This window comes from Spermophilus citellus (genome assembly GCF_964194105.1).
Source record: "Spermophilus citellus genome assembly, chromosome: 10".
Lineage (NCBI taxonomy): Eukaryota > Metazoa > Chordata > Mammalia > Rodentia > Sciuridae > Spermophilus > Spermophilus citellus.
In genome coordinates, this window is record NC_138197.1 from 41,699,251 (window position 1) to 41,713,886 (window position 14,636).

The 14,636-nt window shown below is 35.4% G+C and overlaps 1 protein-coding gene across 1 annotated transcript in view; it reads left to right on the forward strand.

Annotated features, from left to right (window-relative positions):
* PTPRO (protein tyrosine phosphatase receptor type O) overlaps positions 1-14,636 on the forward strand; it is a gene marked incomplete at its 5' end in the record, with an annotated part of 243,757 nt that overhangs the window by 146,723 nt on the left and 82,398 nt on the right. The window contains 5 exons of the mRNA XM_081309599.1: positions 2,505-2,663; positions 3,860-4,012; positions 5,783-6,226; positions 7,913-8,074; positions 11,575-11,771. Coding sequence (XP_081165725.1) covers positions 2,505-2,663; positions 3,860-4,012; positions 5,783-6,226; positions 7,913-8,074; positions 11,575-11,771 — 1,115 coding nt within the window. The remainder of the gene's footprint in view (positions 1-2,504; positions 2,664-3,859; positions 4,013-5,782; positions 6,227-7,912; positions 8,075-11,574; positions 11,772-14,636) is intronic.

Below are 14,636 nucleotides of genomic sequence, written 5' to 3' on the forward strand. Positions count from 1 at the left end.
TTATATAGTGATAAAATGAACACTTCAGAAACTAAAAGTTTCTAAAGATACTTATATCAAGATGGATGAATCTCAAAAGAATGTTAGGTGATAAAAGTAAGCTGCAGAATGATATGTAGGACAGGGTTCTATTGACATAATATATAAAAACATGAAATAATGCTGACTACATGCAAATATTTTTTTAAAAAACGAAACATCAGAAGATAAACACTAAATTCAGAGCAACAATTTACTCCTGGCCATGTTAGAGGTCCCAGGTAAGTTATATAGGAGAGTTTCAGCTGTTTCATACAGCTTAGTTTATTTGAAATATTAAAAGTCCTGAAGAAAGTAATAATAAGCAAAGTTAATAAGTGATTCACATTTTCTAGCTACCCCATTTCTCTGTCCAGTCCAGTCTGGCTCCTAAATCAAGAACAGGAAGCACAGCAGAGTGGTTGATAGCCACTTGGAGTATGGAATTAGGTCAGGCTTTAACCTTTTAATCACTGAAATACATGTAGGTAATTACACCTCTGATTTATGCCCATCACTTAAAAAGAATTTTTTTTCCTTTTTCAAAAAGAAAAATAATGAAACAACTAACCAGACAGATAACAGAAGATTTGGAGACTATGCACCTGGGTTCTACTGAAAACAGTAATTCTTAAACAGAATACACCTCATTAATGACTAGGCATGGAGTTGAGGACTTGCAGCTGATCTGGGGATCATTTACATTGAAGCTGAGGGAAATGTATAAAACAAACATGCAATCAGACATTTTAGAAATTCTCTTAAAGTTTAAGTAGCTTTGCAGAAGTCCAAAAAAAAAAAAAAAACAAGAAAGAAAGATCCTGAAAATAAATAAATCCGCATATATGACTTGCATTTCAAAGTTTAACTGTGCCTTTGATGTGCAGACCTCATGCCTCGGGTATGAAAGATTGACTGGACCTCTAATTTCCCTTTTCAGTGGAGGGAACCTTGGTGAGGGTGTGAAACAGGGCTGCAACAGGGGAAGAGGTCCAGCTCTGTGGTTCCTTTTTTGCTCTTAGCTTTCACCTTTTTTTTTTTTTTTTTTTTTTTGTTAACATCCAGAGTTCATAGCTAGATAGAATAGACTCTCTGGATTAGTGATTAGGCTGAGTTGAAAGAAAGACCTTCAGATTATTCTCTAGGAGTTTTGAACTCAGACCTCAGATCTTCAAGGTTGTTTACACAGTACACTAAGTACACTATGAAATAAAACTTTTATGTAGAAAGACCAGGGATGGGACAAGGATAAAACAAACTTTTAAACCAGAGAATACAGTACAGCCTGCAGAGACAGGATCACAAAATATACTACATTGTGAAAGCCTCCCTTTTTTATAGATATTGGCTTGGGTTTCCATAAAATTCAGGAAAACTCAAAGATTTTACATGTACTTTCAATCTTCTTTCAATCTCTTTAATCAAAAGCAAAAAAAATAGGTTAAGGCCCTCAGGAACAGAATGAACTATATTCAGCTACAGATTGAAATAAACAAGATTCTCAATAATTATTTGTTGAAAGAACTAAATCAAGTTTTGGCATCTTATGTTATTGAAACTGAAATTTTAAAACTATAAAATTTAAACCAAGGATACTGCTTTAGTTTGGGCTATAGATGATGTCTGAGAATGCTCCCAACTTAAAAACTTTGAATTAAATTTTTTTATTTAATAACACAATGGTTGACTCCAAACCAAATTACTTTAAATATTTTTAATCAAATTAATGTAAGTAAAATTTATCCAGTAGCTCCTTCAGAAGGGTGGGGCAGCTCTTTTCTTTTTCAAGAATTTTGCTGCATGAAGGAACATGGAGGAAATACAGACATATCTCAATCAAAAATTTTTTAATGAGTGTTTAAAAAGTTTTGTGTTGAATTAACAGCTCAAGCAAACTAGAATAAAATTTAAGCTTCTGTAGAAAGAATGGTTTGATAACAATTTAAACTGTCATTTACAAAATTGAGTATTTTACAATTTTATGCATAACATAGAAAAATAAATGCTAAGTTCCCATGAAGAAATAAATGATCACATAAATATTTACCATTGACCAGAGCCAAAACGTATTTTTCTGTTACTGGTTTGTTATTAACATCACATTTTCTTGGCATAAGGAGAAGAAAAATGAGCTAGGAATCTGGAGATACAGATGCTGCCACAAACTTGTTAAATTGTCTATGACAAGTAATTTAGTCTTTTGAGCTTTAATTAATATTTGTTCTGTCTTGATCTCAGGGCTGTTGCAAATGACAAATGACAAAAAATGAATATGAAAGTTTTTTGAAAAGCGGAAAGTGCCATATAAAATGGAGTTTATTAATTATTGCTAAAGAAAATACTCAACTCGTGAGAACTGAGGAGCTCAGTGCTCAGAGAACATAAAAATATGAGTAAAATTCTAGAAGTAATTCTTGGTACTTCAAATACTGATGACTTTCTCTCCTTTTTCCTTTTCCCTTTCTCCGTTTACTTTCCTTCCATAGAACCTCTACCTGTAACCAGTGTTTCAATATATGACTATAAACCTTCTCCTGAAACAGGAGTCTTGTTCGAAATCCATTATCCAGAGAAATATAATGTTTTCACAAGAGTAAACATAAGCTACTGGGAAGGCAAGGACTTCCGGACTATGCTATATAAAGGTAAGAGGCAAAAGAAAGACTAAAGAGTAATGATTATTACTTATTACATGACTTTTTCCAAGTGGTCTCCTCTCTTACTCTAAAGACTTTTTATAATTCACTACTTGACCTATAAATGAGCCATTAAAAATAGTTATTGATTCATGAAAATTTTGTTATGAGGAGTCTCAGAACATCTGGTTCAATAGCTGAGAATCACAAGTCATGCATACCATATGAGAAGTACTCAAATTATTTTCAGTGACATGTTATTCTTGCCAAAGGCACCATGCCTGGTGCAGAAAATGAATTCAAAGAAGTTTAGAAGCAACTTTGCCTACCCATTTCTTTCTGAGTATGATACAAGGGCATTTCTAGAATTGGTTGACAAAGGCAACCTTTCACAAAGTTTTGTTTGAAGATGGTACAAGATTATTTTTAAATGCAAAAGGCAATATTTTTTGTTTCTTTGAATATATTTGCCTACATAAAGAAATTAATGATTGCATTAATACACAAAAATTGTTTTCACTGTTTTTACTGGCCTGATGGGGACCCGGTGAGGAAGGTAGAGAAAGAGGATAGCCCATGGGAATTGAATAATTCAAATTATTCAAAGAATCAAGTCAACATTGCTGGGTGCTTGTCATTTCTTTCCTTTATTTCTTTTGACTTGGATTGGATATTTAAATATATTATTTTCTCTAATATGTTCCAAATAGAATCCAAATTTCCATCTTCTTCTTTAGAACAGGCCCTGTCTGCCAATTGGCAGATAAACCAGTCTACTTTAAAAGTAAGCTAATTTTTAGGTTTTTATATGAAAATATTTTTCTGTGAAATTACTATTTCTTCTGTCATGAAGTGGCAGAATACTATGGTTCTTTTCATCCTTAAAATAAATGACTAGCATAAATCTGATCTCAATAATGTCTCACTAAAATTTCATATAATAAAACTATACTCTTGGGTTCAATCCCCAGCACCACATCCAATTATGTCCAATCTCCTTCAAAATTCTGGCAGAAAGGCTTTCAGGATTCAGTGTAAAAAAAGATTCAAAATTTAATCTCTAGTTCTAATTATTTTTTTACTGACCATGCCAGAAGTTGAAGGGAACATTATTTTATGGATATTTAATCGTAATTGGAAATTTCTACAAGTATATGACATTTAGAAAATCCTATTTTTATTGTAATTGACTTTTTTCTTCACAGATTTCTTTAAGGGAAAAACAGTATTTAATCACTGGCTGCCAGGAATTTGTTATAGTAACATTAGCTTTCAGCTGGTATCTGAGGCGACTTTTAATAAAAGTACCCTTGTGGAGTACAGTGGTATCAATCATGAACCCAAACAACATAGAACTGGTAAGTCTTCTGAAGAAGCAAATTTAGTAAAAAGTTATATAAGTTATATGTTGCTGTATATTGAATTTTATTCTTTTAAAACACATAATGTTGAAGAGCTAAGAAAATAAATATATATTTTAACAAACTACAATAAATTTTCAATCAATTTGAAAGGAACCAAGTGTAATCTTAGATCTATAATCTTTAAATAAAAAATATGTGATTTTTACCAAAAGTTATAATTAAGTAACTTAACTGGATCTAATAGACATTGGTTATCCTATAACCTGACATTGGTTATTCTCTAACCTATACTCTGACAAATGCCCACATAGCAGAAAAGCAGATGGGAGACATTGAAGTACAGGCTATCAGATTATTAAGGAAATATATTGGGACTTTGATATTTAAAACTTACAGTGCTTAAATTTTAGTAGCATCAGTAATGTGAAGAAGTATTATATGATGGATGGATGCATGCATGGATGAAAAGAATGGATCCCGTTAAAAATGCCATGTGCTGTGGTGCACACCTGCAATCCCAGACTGAGGCAGGAGAATCACAAGTTTGAGGCCAGCCTCAGCAATTTATAGAGACCCTGAGCAATTTATCAAAGACCCTGCCTCAAAATAAAAAAATAAAAAGAACTGGGGATATATCTCAGTGGTATAGGACACCTGGGTTCAATCCCCAGTATCTCAAATAAAATAATACCTACTGAATACCCATCATCAATATAAGCAATGTTGAGTATGCCTAATGAATGCTCAAAAGGCCCTTGTTATAAGAATTGGAAACAGACTCTGATAGATCACCCAACGGCACCTACAATTTTAAATTCTAATATATCATGACTCTCATTTCATTAGGCTAATATGAGGAAACTATTTCAGCTAACTAGCTAATTCACCTCATCTCCACATCAAGATTCTATTTGTCTTTTTTATTATTCGGTTTAAATAAAGACACATTGATTAAGCACATTCTACCTGGAAGTTGTTCTAAGTCCTAAAACAGATTAACACAAAGTGAGATGAGACAGGTCCTCTGTCCTCAAAAAGTGGTACAGGTATTGTACAAATGACAGTAATACAAGGCAGAATGAAATAATGTCATCAAAGAGGTAAAAAGTTACATAACAGTAAAAAGGAAGGAGAGATAAATTTTTATTAGAAGTTCATTGAAGAAGTGGTATTTGAGCTGCTATGTGAGGAACAGGTAGAAACTATTGCAGTTAGAAACCATGAAGTGTCTTTATAATTTTCTACCTCATTCATAAATTCATTTTGTTCTCACGTTTCATCTTAGAGAAGTGAGGAGAAAAGCCATATTCCCAACACATGTGTCAACAACTCTCAAACCAACTCATGTATGCAGATATTCTAGGTGCAGCTATGTCACTGATGTAGTCTTATCTTGATAGCTACAAGTAAATTATATTTAGACTTTTTTAATAAAAATCCAGAGACTGAGACACTTTGTATTAAAAAGTGAAATTGTGATAAACTAAAGAATATTTATATAACTTTTCTTTAGAAATACTTAAATTACCACTTCAACAAGCATAAGTTAATACTTTTGAAGAATAACTGATGATTTGCTAATATATACACATCATCCACTACACACATTAGAAGTATGGCTACTTAAAACTACAGATTTTCTTCATCTAAATTTGTCTGTATGTTAGAAGTAAAATTAAACTTTATGTTGTAAATGTGTTTGATTCATTAGTTTCCAGTATAACAGAGTTAAAGTAACTTGAAAATTGAAATTCTCTTTTACAGCCCCATATCCACCTCGAAATATTTCTGTTCGCTTTGTAAACTTGAACAAGAACAACTGGGAAGAACAGAGTGGCAATTTCCCAGAAGAATCCTTCTTAAAATCGCAAGATTCAACAGGAAAACACAAACTCTTCCACTTCACAGATGAAACCCCTGAGATTCCCTCTGGCAATCTCTCTTCTGGTTGGCCTGATTTTAACAGCAGCGACTATGAAACCACATCTCAGCCCTATTGGTGGGACAGTGCATCCGCAACTCCTGAAAATGAAGATGAATTTGTCAGTGTACTTCCCATAGAATACGAAAATAATAATACACTCAGCGAGACTGAGAAGTCAACAGCAAGCTCTTTTTCTTTCTTCCCTGTTCAAATGATATTGAGCTGGTTACCACCAAAACCACCTACTGCCTTTGATGGATTCAATATTCTCATAGAAAAAGAAGGTAAGGCAGCAGGAGACCAGAGGAAATAAGAAATGATGCAAAGAAAAGGAAATTTAAAATGGTTTTAGATTTGAGATTAGAAAGAAAGTACCTACCACTAGGTAGGTACTTAATATCTAAATATAAATGGAAAGAAAGAGAAGTCTTTGAGTATCCAATGTGGACTGAGAACAGGAAACCAAAATAAATAAGGTAGATCAGAAGATTGGGGTGCTTCACAAGTCCCCTTTACTAAAACCATACAGATTTCACTGCCTAACATTTCACATACCCCAGGTCACCAATGAAAACTTTATGTTGGGAAACATTTTAGATTAAGAATCTAGCCATTACAAAATATTATAGAATATTCTGGAACAAATTTGTGAAATACACAGCAAAAGAATCTTTACTGTTCATAAAAGTCTGAGACCTGTGACCTGCCTTCCCAGCTATTCATTCCTTATGGGATGTGCCCCTCTGGAACCAGTGCTCAGGTTTTCCCCAGAGCTGTTAGCAAAAAGCAAAATAGGTAACAACTGCATCATATTTTGTATTCATTTATCAAGCATTTCAAATCTGTTTTTATATTGTAGCCCACTAATTCATGAAAACAGAGCCATGGCATATCTGAATGTTTGGTAGATTTTTATGGCTATTTTTTGTCTGTCTTGTTTTTTACAGTAACATACATCATTTGCTATTTTCCAGTCTAGTAGTTTGGGTAGTGCAGGTTGTCAGGCTGTCAAAGTTGGAAATTACAATGGCAGCCTGATTTTCATGGAAGGACATTAGAATCATGCAGGTTCATATATGAGATGTTGTTTGTTCGTATTTTATTTAATAAAATGAGATGTATCTTCTATACTAGACTGGGTTCTTTTATACTAAATGATAGTGCAATCAACCACACTCAAATATTATATAAAATTGAAATCCTTGGTTAATTATAATTATTTGAATCAAAAGTTATTTGTCTGGAATTGCTTCATTTAAAAAACAATAGTTTCCTTAACCTATTTTTTATTTGTCTTTTCTTTAATTTATTCTGAGAAAAATAGTGTCTTGTAACTCAGAATATTTTTAATGCCTATTTCCTTGCAAATTCAATCATGCCTTTGTCTGACTGCAGTATGTTCTTTTGAAGACTATTGTAGTTACCAACAGATGATAATGACTTCAACTGAATTAATAAAGCAGCAGGAGATAGACTCTGAAACAATGTAAAATAATTCCTACTTTTAAAGGTTCCGGAAGAAAACAGGTGAAGGAAAAACACGGTGTGACATATTTCTCTAACTAGAAATAATTCAATATATTTTAAAACATTTATGGATATTTAATGCTGCAATGAGGAACTTAGAAGATACATGGTAGTAATTATTTCTTATCTCTTATATCAGATGAGAAACCCAATGATTGCTATCTTGTCCTACCATTTTGTTTCTATTGTGCACAGAATTTTGTTGAGTAAAAATATATAAGATATGTAGTATGTCCATTCCTAGTTCTATTGATTTGGACACCATATTTTAGTTTTGGTATTTTAAAGTATGAAAAAAATGAACTTTTATCCATCTTTTTTTATTTATAATGCCTTTAGTTTAGAGGCCCAAATGACTTTAAATTAATTGGCTTGTCTATACCCAGGGTCCTTCCATATGTCAATTCAGATATATTCTCTTTGTGTGTGTATGTATGGTTTAGATAACTTTACTGAATATTTGACCGTGGATGAAGAAGCACATGAATTCGTCGCAGAATTGAAGGAGCCTGGGAAATATAAGCTATCTGTCACAACATTTAGTTCCTCGGGATCTTGTGAAACCCGAAAAAGTCAGTCAGCAAAGTCACTCAGCTTTTATATCAGTAAGTAGCAAAGAGATTATTTTGTGCTTACAGGGAAGCTAGAACAATGAAGTTGTTGAGATTAATGATGCTCAGGTGTCAATTATTCACAAACCTTAGGGATCCTGAGAATTCTTCAAGGTCGGGGGAGGCTGGGATCCAGGAGCTTCTGACAGCAGAGGAAATATATGTATGTTTAATAGTAGCAGACCTACCCAGGGATTTAACTTGAGGATTATTTTTACTATTGTGATAATTGAACATTTATTAAGCTGGCCTTCCACACTAGCCGTAACAAACTCTCCAAGGACAAGGACACACAGTTTGGGAAATATGACTTTTGTTTGAGTTCATAATGAAATTTTCTATTATAGGACTATAAAAAATCTCATTACAGTATCGAACTTGTGGAGTTCAAAAAGAGAAGGTTCAAGCGTAGTTATACCCAGGTGGTCTCCCTGCAGTTGGCAGGAGAATACAAAGCTAGAGTATCCTAAAAGCCAGTCTCACATCTCAGGGTAGCTTCTACTTCCATAAAAGTAACAGCAGAGCAAGAGTGAGGCCCTCAGGCTGTACCAGCAGTGTGTCTCTGTAATGTTTTTAGCTTAACTATGTTTAATGGATGTTTAGGGGCTAAGCCTCAGTCACGCAGCTCACCAGGACTTTAATGTGCTTGTTGATCAGGAGAAAGAAAAGCCAGAAAACACGGATAAATACTGTTCTCAGAAAAGGGTGACCACTCTCTATTCCTTGGCCTTCTTTACAGGCAAAACACCACCCTTTCTCAAATGATCCTCCAAAGATGGGTAGGGAGAAGAGAGGCAGAGGGAGAAAATCAGTCTACTTACCAGCTTAAAAATGTTGAAAATGATGCCCCTAATATAGCATTTTTACTTCGGAAACCAAAATATCACCACCCACGAAAGGTCTGAACTACTTATCCATCAGACACACAAAAAGGATATTGGTAATTGCCTTACATGGATTCCAATCATGGAAAATGTTTGATATGAGATCACTTGAGAATGAAACAAAGCCGAGTATTCAGTACTTCCCAAGAGGCTAAAAATGCTTCGCTGAAGGAGACTTCCTGTCCACCAGGGCAGACCCACTGCCAGTGTCCTCTCTCTCTCAATGGTTTTGGCCACGTTAGCTTTCTGTCCTCTGAATTTCACTTGTGTTTCATGGTGCACAGCATAAAACACACACTTAATAAGGGACATTTTCCCAGATGCATTTTAAGGGTGTTCATCTTGTTTCTCACACCAAATTTTAAATCCTAGGCTGCCGTGATATTATTTGCTTATGTATTCATTCTTTTGTACATTCAATAAATACTTATTGAATCACTTTTATCAATAAGACCTTCTATTCTGTTCTCAACTATATCTAAAGTGAGCATTATTCAGTATTTGTCTGAATTGCTCAGATAAATGATTATTTTAGAGACATTTCTTAGTATTAATCTGTAAAAAGATAGACCAGTAGAAATTCTTTTGCCAATAAAAAAAAAAAATGTTTAAATCCTTAGAATATTCTATAGACATTAAGGAGTTGTACAATGTACTGTGTAGATATAAATATTTATACTCAACAGGGTAGACGAGCAACAAATCAGGGTAGCTTGATTTCATTTAACATAGGGCAGTTACACACCAACTAAATAACATTTGCAGCCCATTTGCCTAACCCAACTGTTTCAGACATTCTGGTATTGAGTTACTGCATTAAGATTTATTACATTAAGATTTACGTTTATGTTATTGCATTATGATTTATATTTGCATAGTTTTGAAGGCTTTCCAAGAGATGAGAATTAAAGCAGATACTTACCTTAGTCCCTCAACAGTTTTATGAAGGGAACATTTTTATTATCCCCATTTTTTTTTATGTGAAAAAAGCTGAGTAACACAAAATTCAGTGACTTCCCCACATGTCAGAACAGGGATTAGAATTTAGCAATATGTAGCTTGCAGGGACACCTCACCTTGCTGACCATCAGGTCAGTTCTCATGTAAAACTAAGAAATAAGAGCTTCCTGCCACTTTATCGCTCCCTGCCCCCTCTATGACAGTAGCCTTACAGCAATAACACTTCACATTTACATAGTTCTCTAACACAGCAACAGCCTTGCAAAGTAGATTAATCAGATGGCATCAGGATATTTTGTCACAAAGCCACTGACTCAGAAGACAGGAGGTCCGGACGTGGTCCCAAGTAGCTCTGTGACACTGGTCAAGTCTGTGGAACCTCTTTTCTCACCAATAAGACATTGGATCCTGAAGTTCTTTTCTATTCCAACATTCCATGATTTGTGACTGAGATTTGGAGACATGAGATTGTTTGCCAAGTTTTACCCTAAGTAATGAGTACACTGGAAGCCTGGGACAAGTTTACTACTTTCAAACCAAAGCTTCTCACTATTTAATAGGGCTCTAAGAAGCCACATGAAGAATTTAGAACATGGATTTTGAATCAGACTTCTTGTGTGTGAATCCCAACATGATTTACTTTATATCTTCCTCAGTTTCTTTTTCTGAAAAGCAAGATTTAATACTAGTATTTACCTCATAAGCCTTTTAGATGAATTCAAGGATTAAAACAGATAATCACATATAAACTAAGTCAGAGCCTAGTACTATCATTTAAGAACTATTTCCTTTGCACCATTTGCATTCAGCCTGAATCTGCCCTCCCCCCCCCCCCAGGAATACAGTTTTCTATTAAAAGACTGTAAAATGCATCCTAAACAAAGAAGAGGAAGTTACTTGCAAATTTGCATTTCAAAGGGAATTTCTGTAGATAATAATCACCTTAACACTTCTTAAGTCCTTACTATGTACCAGGCACTGTGCTAAGAACTACTTCAAAAACCCGAGAGAACAAAGCTACTGAGGGACACTTCTGTGAAGATATTTTGTAGCAAGGAACCTCACCCCATCCCTCAGATACCGCCCAGGTTTTAGCCTGCTTCTTTAATTGAGCTAGCCTGTTTCCTATTTCTTGTCTAATATAGTCACAGTCTGCTTCTTTGTTCTTGCTGATGCTAAATTTAAATTTTTTTTTCACAGGATTGTAGCAGAGACTAATTTGAATCTCAAAGCAATTATTTCTAGAAACCAAAGATCCTCACAGCAAAGGAATAATGAACACTGATGAAACACTACACTGCCACACCCTCCCTTTGTTAAAAGAAAAGTAAATTCTCTCTGGTAAAAAAAAGTTACCAGGATACTCTCAGATGCATATGACAAACTGAAGTGGAGCTTCTCTCCATCAGTAAAACTATATTTGCCTTTGTTGTTGTTGTTGTTGTTGTTGCTGCTGCTGCTACTGTTTGGAATGGTGGGGAGATGGAGTTGAGGACTGTCACTGGGTAGAGGATGGAAAGAGCAACCACCAGTCTTGCACTGAGTATCTCTCTAAGGGCACAGGAAAATAACATGATGTTTAGACTAGAATCTTTGATCTCAACCAGCTCAGTGTGCAAGCTCTCTTACGTTCTGATTTGAAATGTTCAGGTCCTACAGGAGAGTGGATTGAAGAATTGACGGAGAAGCCCCAGCATGTGAGCGTCCATGTTTTAAGTTCAACCACTGCATTGATGTCCTGGACATCTTCCCAAGAGAACTACAACAGCACCATTGTGTCTGTGGTGTCCCTGACCTGCCAGAAACAAAAGGAGAGCCAGAGGCTTGAAAAGCAGTACTGCACTCAGGTAAAGGAAAGGCACCCGAAGCAGTGTCATTGGCAAAGCAAGGTGACAATGGCAGGAAGCAGCACTGAGGTCTCCCTGGGAGGGCAGGAGTGTTGGAGGCAGGATTACCAAGAGCCAGCAGAGGAGCTGGGTATGCTCTTTAGCTACAGTCATATTCTTTCCTTTCATATGAGCCCGTGTTCCTTTCACTTTTATTCCTTGTTCAAGAAAATGTGCTGAGACCCTAAGATGTAACAAATACTAGGACAGATACTGGAGATCAAGATAATCTCCTGAGAACAACAGATAAGTGAACAAAGAATTACTGCACCTGATCGAATGAGCTCTATGCACAAAGTAAATGATAGAAAGGTCTCTTGAGTTCACAGGAGGAGCTGGGCATTAGGAACAGATTGGGAGGAGAGATCATTTAAACACTGGTCATAAAACCTTTCCAGGGGAAGAGAGAAACAACCAAGCAGGAGTTGGGATGTCTTTTGCTTGTTTGTTTTACTTTTTTTTTTCCCCATTCTTTTAGGTTTTATTTTAATTATAAAAGTAAACGTGTTCACGGAGAAAATAATTCAAAAGTATATAAAGTAAAAAAAATTCCCTTCTCACCCATCACAGCTGAGAAGAGTTTTGAAGGATAAATAGGAGTTAACTAGCCACCAAGGATAGTGAGGGGCAGGTGGAGAGGTGTTCTGTGAGGAGCTGACAGAATGGGTATGCACACCGGAACACGAGTCCTGAAGGAAATTTGACAGCAGGAGTTGAGAGCAACATTGCTCTCGGTCGCCCTGAGAACCTGAGGCCTTGTTCTATTTTCCTAAAATCTCCTTTTATTTTTCCATATGGTGACATTAGATGAATTTTGGCATCTCACATATTATTTCCTTCCCTAAAGGCAAAAAACAATTAAATTACCTATTCATGTGGAGAAACTTCAGGATGTTCCCATTCCTCCTAGGAAAATTAGGCAGTAGTGAAATTCAGACAGTGAGAAATTTTAAATTAATAAGAGAGATTACGGAATTATGACCTTCAGAGCACTAAAAGCAGTAGGATGCTGAGATAAAGCCATACTTGAGGATGAACCCACCCCTTGACTTAAATTAAGGGGTAAATGTGCTGATCCACTAACTAGTAATCAGAGCTCATTGTGCAGCCCACTACCTGCCTTGGCTGAGAGCACTCAAGATAACTGGCCCATTCCACTGGCAGAAGAATGGGTTTCCCTTACAGTGATCTGGAACTCAACAGTCCAAAGCACATTTCCATCTATGTACAAATTCTGTATCCTTCACATAGAAGCCAAAAGCTGAAGGTGCAGGTAGACATTATAAATTATAAATGAGCCACAAAAGTCTCGTCTAAGTGTACTTTGACAGTGCCCTTTCAAAATGCAAACATGAACTGTTAAAGGTTATGGACGGCCACAGAGGCCAGTATTAAAGTGCAGTGCAAGAGCTAGAACACTAGGCTAGTTGTCATTTGTAACCATGAGACTTTTGGGGGATACCACCATAGTCCATCCCCCCCACCCCCCACATACACAGACTTTTCAGATGAGAAAACCAAAGTTCAAAAAGGCTCAAGAACCAGCTGTGAGTTATATAGCAATCAACTAAAGAAATCTAAAAGATGATCTTACCAGGGCTGGTTTAACTTTGGCTTTGGCTTATTTCTTAAAGCAACCATTATCCCAAAAGAAAAAAATAATATTTCTTGAGCTTTATATTCAATGGTACTGTATATATATCAAAAGGAAAATCAAAATATGGCTCTAAAATAAAATAGATTTTAAAGCCAATCTAAGCTAAGTATCCCTTATTCAAAATACTCAGGATCAGAAGTATTTCAGATTTCAATTTTTTTTTATTTTGGTATATTTGCATATACATAATGAGACTTGTATGAATGGCACCCACATTCTAAACACAAAATTTATTTATGTCATATATAACTTATACAAATAGGTTGATGTTAATTTTATAAAATATTTTTAATAGTTTTGTGTATGAAGCAAGTTTTATGGTGTGAAATTTTCCTCTTGTGGGATAACATTGGTGTTCAAAAGGTTTCAGATTCCAGGGCATTTCAAATTGGGGGTTTTCAGATTAGGGATACTCCAACCATCACTCATCACAATGGTTTCTCTCTTGTAGTCTCACTGTACTTACATTGCTCAACCACTGTCTGTACCTCAGGATTATGCTTTTTATATTACCTAGGTGATCTGTAAGATTCACTGCTAATGTCCCTACTCTACCCTTTAACTCTACTGATTCCTGAGTGACTCTGTGTAAGGTGGGTCATATGAGGTAGCACAAATTTAGACCTGAACCCTAATTTCATGAAGCTTAGAATCTGGCCTTCCTTGTCAGTACACTGTATTAAATGTGTTCTCATGGTGTGTGTGTGTGTGTGTGTGTGTGTGTGTGTGTGTGTGTTGCAAGCAAATGTTCTCAGGAAGGAGTTTTGTGATACATTTCTCCCAGCACCATTATAAGACTATTCATTTACAAATATGTTGAACATAAAGTCAGTGCTAAATCAGTGTGATGTAAAACACTTGAACAATTCTTCAGAGTAAATGTGCTCTCGGCATCCTCTCCAAAGACTTGTGCATAATCATACTTTTCAGAATGAGGAAGAGTCATATTCATGTGTATTAGTTCTTATGTGTGGTCTTAGTCCATGAATGTGTTCTGGCAACTTAGAGGAATGTATAACTTAATGACAAAATCAGACAGAAAGACAATCAAATGAAGAAATGGTAGAAGTAAAAGAATATTTATGGGATCTTCCCAAAGTCACATAGCTGGTTAGTATCAGAGCAGTGGCCAACATCCAAATGATCTGAATTCCCAGCCAGTTTTTATG